The 10,697-nt window shown below is 39.5% G+C and overlaps 1 protein-coding gene across 1 annotated transcript in view; it reads left to right on the top strand.

The window, feature by feature from the left end:
• Positions 1–2,928: 2,928 nt before the first annotated feature.
• Positions 2,929–10,697, top strand: part of LOC111863279 (DNA-directed RNA polymerases I, II, and III subunit RPABC1) — an 11,124-nt gene continuing 3,355 nt past the window's right edge. The window contains exons 1-6 of the mRNA XM_023849462.2: positions 2,929–3,140; positions 4,024–4,112; positions 4,218–4,279; positions 4,621–4,760; positions 6,985–7,120; positions 10,261–10,264. Coding sequence (XP_023705230.1) covers positions 3,084–3,140; positions 4,024–4,112; positions 4,218–4,279; positions 4,621–4,760; positions 6,985–7,120; positions 10,261–10,264 — 488 coding nt within the window. The 5' untranslated portion in view covers positions 2,929–3,083. The remainder of the gene's footprint in view (positions 3,141–4,023; positions 4,113–4,217; positions 4,280–4,620; positions 4,761–6,984; positions 7,121–10,260; positions 10,265–10,697) is intronic.

The raw sequence follows: 10,697 nt of genomic DNA, 5'->3' as shown, positions 1-10,697 counted from the left end.
ATATACAAAGATGGTAAAGGTAATATATGTAATGATTTGAAAATTTGTTTACAACTAGTTGTTTTTGGGACCTGGGTCATAGCTCTTATAGCTCTCTTTTGTAATTTAAATATCAATTTTGCTTTTACTGAGTTACCCCAAAATATCAGTCCATATGATAGCAAAGATTGGAAATAAGGAAAATATAACGTGCGGACAGTCTCTAATCCAGTCACTCTTCTGACTACTCTTAGGCCAAAACATATTTTACATAAATTGTTTGCTAACTTTTGCGTATGTATAGTCCATCTCAGATGCTTATCTAGCCAGGCTCCCAGAAATTTTGAGTGATCTGTGTAATTGATGACAGTGTCATAAATCTTTATTGAAGGGCATTCGAGTTGTAGTTTTTGAGGTTTGTATCTGTGAGATTACACATCGTTACATCACAGAGTGCTGTCATTTTTCTTTTATACAGAACATTTGTGTGTAGGTAGAACAGTTTGAATGTGATTCAGCATATTCTCTTCAAATGGTAGTACAAGTTAGAACTGTATCAGAGAAGTAGAAAAATTGATTTGTAGCTTATAATAAAAAGCATATGAGCCAGGCTAAGAAGTCTATTAAGAAGGTTATATTTTATAGCTCTCAGTTCTGCATTTTATTACTTCTGAATTGGGAGCATGTGGTAGCATATTAGGTTGAGGCACTATGCTAAAAGCTGGAAGGTCGCAGTTTCAATTCTAGATTAGGTTATTGGATTTCTCAGTTGACCTAATCCTTCCAGCTGCCCTGTGGTGCTGGGATCATGTCAGCCTCTAACAGGAATATACCTGGGAGGTAAAAGACTGCTAGCTGGTGCACAAGACAGGAAACCTCACTACCATCTGTGAGGCAATTGTCTAGAAAATATGGGAGCTTCAACGCCCTGTTACAGGGATAGCTCTACCCTTTTTTTTATATTATTATTATCATTATTATCACTTAAGAATTTGTTACCAGTGGACTGCAGAGTTACTGATACCATGTGAAAATGTCTTCAGCTGGGTTTAGGGAAACATTTTATCAGCTTTTCAGTTTGATGTTCTGGTACTTTATTCTTTTGTTTTCAGGCCTATAATGATTGTAGTGATTGTATGTTTCATGTACACACATCATTCAGGAGGTTTTGGTAATGTACTTCTGAAGACCATTTATTCTCACTTAGGCTTTTCGTAATTTTTATTTTGCTCTCCTAGCAAATAATGCTTTAAAATATTCCATATAAGTTTTCACATTTTCTGATTCTAAAACTTCACTCTTAATAGAACTCACTATAACTAATAATTAATCCTCCTCTAAAAGGGTAGCTGGTCCCTGGCTCCTTAAAGTAAAGCAGCTGACTCACAAATCCATTCACTCCATCCCACCTGATGTAAGGCTGAGAATGCTCAGAGCGTTGCCTTCATGAACTGGTCTTGTGCATTTGTAACTTTGCTTGTACTTGAACTTCATGAGAAGTCTTTCCTGCTGTACATTTGTAATTGTAATAAGGCAAGAGCCTTATTTGAAGAATGAAGCTGAAGTTGTGCTGTAAATTACTGTTAATTGCAAAGTAAAATTTCAGCTGTGGGAGCAGGTTTAAGCAGGCTAATTAGAGTTACAAGATGGCTTGCTCAGTTTTGTCAGGTGTAGATCATGGTTCTTCCTGTATAGAATTAAAGCTTTGCTTCTACTATAGTTTCATCATGTACAGTGCAATATTAACTCATGAAACTGGCCGTTGAGATGCTAATAGTTTCTCTCCCTGTCAAGAATCCTTGGCATTTTTTAAACCCAACAGTTCCTATCTTGAGCCAGGTGAATCCAGTCATCACCTTACTATCCTACGTCTTGAAGACTTATTACATTATCTTATGACTATAAAGATTTACATGTTGGTATCCTGTTGTTTATGTTCAGACTGTTATCACCTTAGAAATGCTGAAGAAGAGGAAATACAGAAAATAACCAGCATTCAGTTCTGAAAGCCTTGTTAGTAATGTTCCAAAAAGTTAATGGACCATCCTTGCTTATAATTCTTGTTCAAACAGTTAACATGTACCTGATGCACAGGTTTAAATTTTTGCAGAAGTAAAGTACAATGATAACGCCAACAAGCAGAAAAGCAAAGGATTATATATTTGTGGTCTTTCATTCCAACTTCAGCGGAAACACCCCTGTATTTTTTCCTTTCGCCAATTGGGTGGTGGAGTCCGGCACGGCGGCACTGATTGGCATATTGTACCTGCCCCGGGTGATTATGATGATGGAGAATTTGGTGGAATGAAGATTGGCAGGGGAAACCGAAGTACTCAGAGAAAACCCGCCCCAGCGCCACTTTGACCACCACAAATCCCACTTGACCGGATCCAGGATCGAACCCGGGCCGCCGCGGTGGGAAGCCGCTTGAGCTATGGCGCGTCTATCACCCCTGTATTCTTAACGAGGTTCCTCCCTTTCAGAATATCGATTAATTTTGCTATAGAGCAATATGACCAGTCATTTTCAGCTGCCATAGTTTACACACGTAATCTTTGAAAGTAAACCTGTGGGTCGCTAATTTATTAGTATGTTGGATTTGCTTGTCCGCGTTGTTTTCGAAACATGTTTGTGAAGAAAGCATGTTACACGTGGAATTCCCGCTGTACCTATGACAGAAATGCGAGGATAAATTTTACATGGCGTGGTTGGATGCATTAGCAAGTTGACGATAACGTGTACCGAACGTGGATAACGAGCATAACGAGGTGAATCAATGATTTTTTTGGGAGGGAGCAGTAAAAAAATGCTGGTGGTATGATAGCATACCTTCTTGCCGACCGAGCCCTCGTCACTGGCGGCAGGCATTTTTTTATATCAAAAGAGCTGCCTCCGGGCACCGTGGCAGCAGTGATGCTTCATGACGTCACGGCGGTTATGTTGCCCGGCAATAGCATTGAGTTGCATCCCCGTGATAACGAGCGATAACGAGGACCACGAGGAGCGTGAGAAGCGAGGTTTCTTGTGTTCGGGAATGGTATAGAATGCATTGTGAAGGGAGAAGGAAGTAAAAGTAATTTTTGTGTTGCTTAGTGATACAGAGAATGGATGATGAAGCAGAAACTTACAAGCTCTGGAGAATCAGGAAGACTGTAATGCAGGTATTACAATATGTGTGTTGTTTGTCCTATGTGAAAGCTAGGTTAGATTAGCTTTAAAATTATAAAAACAGTCTGTAGTTTCGTATGGCGTAATAACGTGAAGGAACAGAGTATTAACCGCGAAACTGCCGGCGGTTATCCATCCAGTTGTTTTGAAGGAAGGAAAATAATCGTGCCCGGTCATGAACGTCTCAAAATATTATTTAATCTGTGTAATCATTCTAGTTTTTTACGTGTTTTACCAAGTTTTTGCATTCAGTTTTCAAAATATATGTTTTGTTTCATTAGGTCAGATATGTTGCCATTTTGTTTTTATTTGCAAGTTATATTAATATGCTATACGTGTCGTTAAACTTTCTGATTCTGAATTAATTTGCCTGTAATAGTGGCCATATAATATTTTACGTAAATAGACATAATGTGGAAGCTTAGGGTATTCTACGCTGTTGTGTTGTCACAAGGTTTTCAGATTGGCGCGAACATCTTAAAGAAATTATGAATTCGCATTTTTTAATAGAAAAGAGTCAATATATTGAATTCAGTTTTTAAACCTTAAAGTGTTTACTGTTTTCGGATTTGCCCAGTTTCCTTTTTTCTAGTAACTATTCATCTTCCCAGCTGTCACATGTCTTCGGCAAATTTGGGTTGCTCTGGGTGGAAAAGTGTTACACAACACTGGCCTAAATCATTATACATTTTCTGTTGAACACAAACTGATGGCCTTTGTTCACTATGTTTGAAACTGAAACATTTGTTTCAGTTTTCTGCCTTTTATTATTACAGTTGTCTGTCCTGATGAATACTTCAACTGCTAGGATAATCATTCATGTTAGTATTTGCCCCAGCATATGTAAAGCTTAGTGAACAATTTCTTTTGTTGCAGTTGTGTCATGATCGAGGTTATTTAGTGACTCAGGATGAATTGGATCAGACACTGGAACAATTTAAAGAGCAATTTGGAGATAAACCTAGGTACATACTAATCTATTTTAAATAAGAATAGTGAAACTGTTTTAAATGGAACATTGGGAAGTAGTAATGTATTTAATTCTAATAGACTTTTTTGTTGCATTGTAGTGAGAAGCGGCCAGCAAGAAGTGATCTGATCGTGCTTGTGGCTCACAATGATGATCCCACAGGTCAGTTCAGGATCATGATTCCAAGGATACTTTTAATATCTACCAGATTCATGTCACCCTATAACATGGAATTGTCATGGCCATTAAGTGATGCTTTTGTAGTGGGCATGACGAGGAGGTTTTCCCCAAAGGGGAGAATCACAATATTTGTTTACACAGTTATATTTAAGCCATGTAAGGCTATTTTCTTGCCTCCCCCATCTGAGCTGCATATTGAGCCCAGCATGACATATTTGATGTGACCCCTCTAATATCAGTGTACTGGGTGGACTGGTAAATAAGTAAATACAATTGACACAGGTAGAGAAGTGTATATTTACACTTAATTCTTTGTTTTTCAGATCAGATGTTCGTTTTCTTCCCTGATGAGCCAAAGATTGGAATTAAGACTATTAAGACGTACTGTCAGAGAATGCAGGAGGAAAACATTCACCGAGCCATCATTGTGGTGCAGCAAGGCATGACCCCATCAGCCAAGCAGGTAACACAAACCCACCAGCTCCTCCCCAGCCATACAGAGATGCTGCTTGCAGTTGAGATTCAGGTTGCAGTCTTCAGGGTTGTGTCTGGTGTGAGGAGTGTATTCCCTTGATCCTGGTAGGGACAGGAATTTTTCTCTTTTCCACCAGTCTCTTCTCAGATGGATGCAAGACACTCTTCTCCGTGTGTGTGAAAATGACCATCCAGTCTTTCCCGCTAATGTTGGTGTTTATAGGGCAATCTGTGCTGACAATAGACCGTGTCTTATGGGATTTTACATATTTCAAATTCCACTGGCTGTATGAAGACAAAATTTCCATTTCTGTAATTAATTTTATATGTATTATATTATGTCATCACTACACAGCCAATGTTGCACATATACCTTTAGAGTTTACATACAGTATTTGTCATTCATCATTATGGCTGTTTTTTTACCTCTTTATTTGGTCATTATCGGGCCATATATAAAAAATTCCCCACATCTCTTGCAAATTAATATGTATATTTTTACAAATATTTTACGTTGTTAAAATTTCAAGTCATAAAATTGAAGTTAATGTTGTATCTTTTCAGATTACGTTAAATTGACAGTTTTTGTTCGTTATGATGTATGATATTTCATGTAATTAAATTTCTACTATAAGATGGTATTGGAACCAATGTAGGCTACTCTCTTGCAGGAAAGATTCAGATCTTCTGTAATAATAATGTATTCCTTTTCTAGACTGTCAGAGGCATGCATGATACAAGTTACATCATTCTTTGTTGTGGTGGTCATTTCATCAGAAGCCTGTGAATTATATTGTAACGTGTCTTGAGTTCTGATCTTGTTGGTCACATGTGTAAGTTCAAATCCCACTTCTGACACCAGTGTAACGTGTATCGTTACTGAATACGCCGTAGAGATTGTTAATTGGTTTATTTCACAACCTACAAATCTCGGCTACAATTATTTATAACACAGCTGCGGGGTTTCACACTTTATAACCCTAATCACAATAATCTGTTTACACTGTTGCGGGGTTTCACGATTTATAACCCTATTCACAATAATCTGTTCTCTCTATCTTCAGTAGTCTATACGTATTCACAGTACGGGAGCTATATAAGTGTCACTGTATTGCACACTCCCAATTACACAACTACAATATGTTGGCTGTAAGGTTCTTACACAGGTGACTATGTGGAGTACTGTGTAACGTCATATTATCCAGTGTTCTACTGACATTCCTCCAAAGTGTCAAGGTACTTCTGCAAGGCTACACGGCTTTACATCCCAGATGATAGTACATACTGTGTTGCTGCTGTTGTTATTATTATTATTGTTGTTGTTGTTGTTGTTAGAGGGGGTGGGTTTCCCCATGCACTTAGACCAGTTATTGGTCCATTGTGCGTCCCCTTTAATTTCTACTGTCGACATACCCTACCGGTACTGGTGCGTGCTATCAGCCCCGTTCAGCCAACGAGGTTGGCCCTCAGTACCTGATATTTCCCCCATCTACCAGAGGCATTGGAAACTACTTGGGCGGGAAACTTGTTGCCTAATTTTGCTCAGAGGTCTCCTAGAGACATGAGGATCTTTTACATGCCATAAATCTATGACACGGGACCCACGGCTTAAAGTCCCTCCCGGAGGACTTGTTCCCTGAATTTTTCCACCCTTAAAATTTCCACGACCTCTGCCGGGTTTGAACCCGCGTACCTTGAGTCATGAGGTAGGAACGTTACCCCTAGACTATGGAGGCCGCTTACATATTGTGTTAGTTTTCCTCTGTTGTTTAGTGAAATGAAGTTTGGTGATTGGGAATGGCTTTGACTGTGTGTGCAGAGTGTAGAAGTTTCACATGAGAGCATATGTACCACATTAGGGTGAGAGTTACACATTAGAGGAGCTGGATTTAAGGTTAATGTGGCAGTGACTATGAATATAACTGTCTTCTGGGATGTGACACTGTTTGGTCTGATAGGTTGGCTGTGCAGGTTGACATCCCAGTCAGCATTTATCTTCATTAGAGCCTTTGGTTTTGTTGAGTTCTGTACCTTGACTGCAGGAAGACTGTCCGCATTGTGTCACTATACATTACAACACTATTATTTTCTGAGCACTAGTCTGTTATACATGTTATGTAACCCAAAAAATGCATGGAGCTTCACCTCCACACCCATTGCACATTTTCATGCCATGTACATTGTATTGCTAGTAGTTGGTGTTTATGTTGCAGTCTCTGGTGGATATGGCCCCCAAGTACATCCTGGAACAGTTCCTGGAGTCAGAGTTACTGATCAACATCACAGAGCATGAGCTGGTGCCAGAACATGTTGTCATGACACCTGAAGAAAAGCAAGAGCTCTTAGCTATAATCTATCCTTTTAATGTATTTATTTATTTATTTATTTACTTACTTATATATTTACATCTCTTGTGCTGGTTGACCATGGAGATTGATATGTTCTGAGATGTGGTACCTTTTAGTTTGGTAGATAGATACCAACATTCTGGAGAAATGTATTGCCACCAACATCGGTGTAAAGGACACTTAAATCTTCTGCCCAGACTTCATTATTTGTTTATGGTTTATTTGAAGACTGTCAGTGGCTCTAGACTCTATAGCATGGAATGGTAAGGTAATTGGTGAATAAGGGATTGACGAGGATGTTGTAGGAAGCGGTCATGGCCTGTTTTCAGTTGCTGTCCTGTTATTTATTTGAAAGGACTGAGGAAAACCACAGAAAACCTCAAGCAGGAGAATTGGTCTCTGGGCTGAGATTTGAACCTGGGACGTCTTGAATAGGAAGCATCCGCTCAATCATGACATTTTGTGTTCAGTTGGTAAGATAGATTAAATAAGATTCGGTACTTAAGAGAACACACACACACACATTCTCGGATTTGTTTTTTGATTGTAAGATTTGCAGGTCCTGCAGTGGTGGGCATGGATATGTGGGATGTAATGCTGTAAGTTTGTTGGCTTTCAAAGGACTGTGCAATGTTACATTACAGAAGCTAGAACTTTTGTATTTTGATTGTTGCCCTTGAATTAATGGAGTTTACGTAGATCCTTGTTGAATGTTTCTTAATGTAAGTTTTTATGTGGAGTCAGTTAAGTGATGGGCTACAGGCTGGATAGCCTGGCTTTGATTCCAGGCAAGGAAAGATTTTTCTCTTCTCCACAGCTCTTGGGCCCACCCAGCCTCATACACAGTGTGTGCTGGTGGCAGTTTCCCCATAGGTAAGGTGACCAGGGCGTGAAGCTGATAACTCACCTCCATCTACTGTCGAGGTCAGGAATTGTGGAGCTATACCTCTACTCCCCCATATGTCTTCATGGCATAGTACTTAATTAATTAAGCACAGGGACAGCTTTACTTTTAAAGTTTTATGTATGAAGTTCATATTCAATAAGCTGAAATCAATGATATCAGTAGTTAAAAGTGTCTATTATTTTGGACAGTGATGTCCAGTAATCATGATTGACTTCTTCAGAGGGGCCCATCTAAGTAGGAACTTTCCTTTCCTTATGCCTCATTACAGAATTAGGTCCAGTATCCAAAGCGTTGCATTTGGGGAAGCTTAAACAAATGAACAGTGTCCAGAGTAATCATCATGTTTATTATGATTGTTAAAAACAGACTTTGCCATAGTGTCAGAGTTGAGTTCCCCTCTAAATTTGGGATTTCACTTCCTCTCTAATCACACAGGAAACACTTGTATGTGAGCGAACGAGCGAGCACACATGCATGCAATAAATGAAAAATGGAATAGCACATTAATGACCTGTATATCTGTTGTTAATTTTGGGGATGCAGTTGATGATGCTATTACTGAGCGGCCTCCGTAGTCTAGGGGTAACGTTCCCACCTCATGACTCAAGGTACGCGGGTTCAAACCCGGCGGAGGTCGTGGAATTTTTAAGGGCGGAAAAAATCAGGGAACAAGTCCTCTGGGAGGGACTTTAAGCCATGGATCCCATGTCTTAGATTTATAGCACGTAAAAGATCCTCATGTCTCTAGGAGACCTCTGAGCAAAATTAGCAACAATTTCCTGCTCAAGTAGTTTCCAATGCCTCTGGTAGATGGGGGAAATATCATGTACCGACGGCCGACCTCGTTGGCTGAACGGGGCTGATAGCACGCACCAATACCGGTAGGGTATGGCGACAGTAGAAATTAAAGGGGGACGCACAATGGACCAATAATTGGTCTAAGTGCATGGGGAAACCCACCCCCTCTAATAATAATAATAATAAATAATAATGCCATTACTGAATGATGTATTTGTAGCGAAGAAGTGACCATTGTGAACAAATGTGAGTACAGTGATGTGTGATTTTGGAATTGCATAGCGACACTGCTTACTAATTGTGCTTGTGTTTGCCCCTGTATGAGATACTTAACTGTGAAGGTGATTTGCAAACCACTTGGCATAGGTACTGCTTGCATGGTGCCTTAAATGAAAGAAACACATAATTTCCACAACAGTGCCAGAACTGTTATGGGAATTAAGTATTCAGTTGGCAAAAATATATAAAAGGTGTCCAGGGATAGCTTGCTCAATAAAATGACTCCTGTAGACTAAGTCCTGAAGAGAGCATCTCATTGCAGCTTTGCTGGTGGGAACGAAAGCTGAGATTTGTAGGACTACACACGGACACCTTTACGTTTAACTTTTGTGTTAGTCCTGGCATGTTCTAAATATCATAAACCTTTCATAGTGGACAGCATGATTCCAAACAGAAATTAACTTCTGACAGACTAGAAGTTGACTGGTACATGAATGAAAGGATGGAGTTTTTTTTTTTAACTGGTAAGTTCCGTCACCACAATAGTGTATATAACTACATTACAACTTGTTTCGGCGGTAATACTCTACAACTCCTCCCATATGTTTTGACCAATGTAGGGAGGAATAGCAGTAAAGGAAGAAGGTAAATGTACAAGCGTGTTACCTCATGATGGCCAGAAGGGGCTGAAAGATGTAGTGTAGTTACACAGACTACTGTGCTGTACACAGTATGGCGCCTAAGTGCATTATTTCTGAGAGAGAAAGAATTTGCCACTGCTGATGTTTGCCATATTTTGGGGGATTTATTCACAAAATGACACAGTGTATATGTTTCCTTCTCACTTGTCGTCGTGTCTCTGTCATGTGAATATTGTCCGTGGACAAGTAGTTGTCTAGATCAGAAAAATGTCGAGACTAACTCTTGCCTCCAAATTCATATAAAAAAGAAGTAATATGTCCTCTTTGGGCCATTGAGATGAAGCTGGAGCAAAGAAAATATTTCCATTTTCAAATTGATCCAGTTATGCTGTAACCTAATAATAAAAAGCCTCTTCCTCACTAACTGCCTGTTGTGCGGTGTGCCCCTTAACCCTGCCAAGCAAACTAAGGGAGAATCAGCTGATGAGGATCCAGGCTGGAGATCCTGTTGCCCGATACTTCGGTCTCAAGAGAGGACAGGTGCGTGAAGCATGAGTTTTTGTTTTTTTTTTCCAGGATAGTATATAAGGTGACAGTACCAGGAGTGCCAGTGTTCACATCTGATATGCAGTATCAGCTCTTTGCTGCAACATTTACATTTGCAGTTTCCTGATGTAATAGATCAGTTAAATCTTTTACCCTTCCCTGTCCTTTGTTGCAAAGCTTCTGATACAGTTTTCTAATAGATGTCCTTTCTCAGAAGCCCCTGCTGCCACCACCATGTTATGACCTGATGCTGTGTATTATATCTTTGCTCTTAATATTCACGGCATCTCTTCCAGTAGGTTGCATATACAAACAATGAATGGCAGTAGTTTTATATTTTCACATGCCAGAGCCTTCCTTTTCGAGTATTCACAGATCTTACTTCATAGCAGGTTAAGGTGAGGCTGGAAATAAAAAGGACAAGAAAAGGTTAATGTGATGTCATTATTTCACCATTTATTGCAGCC

Source organism: Cryptotermes secundus, unplaced genomic scaffold (genome assembly GCF_002891405.2).
Source record: "Cryptotermes secundus unplaced genomic scaffold, Csec_1.0 scaffold929, whole genome shotgun sequence".
Taxonomy (NCBI): domain Eukaryota; kingdom Metazoa; phylum Arthropoda; class Insecta; order Blattodea; family Kalotermitidae; genus Cryptotermes; species Cryptotermes secundus.
The sequence above is the reverse complement of the archived record's forward strand: the minus strand, read 5'-3'. Positions and strand labels throughout refer to the sequence as shown.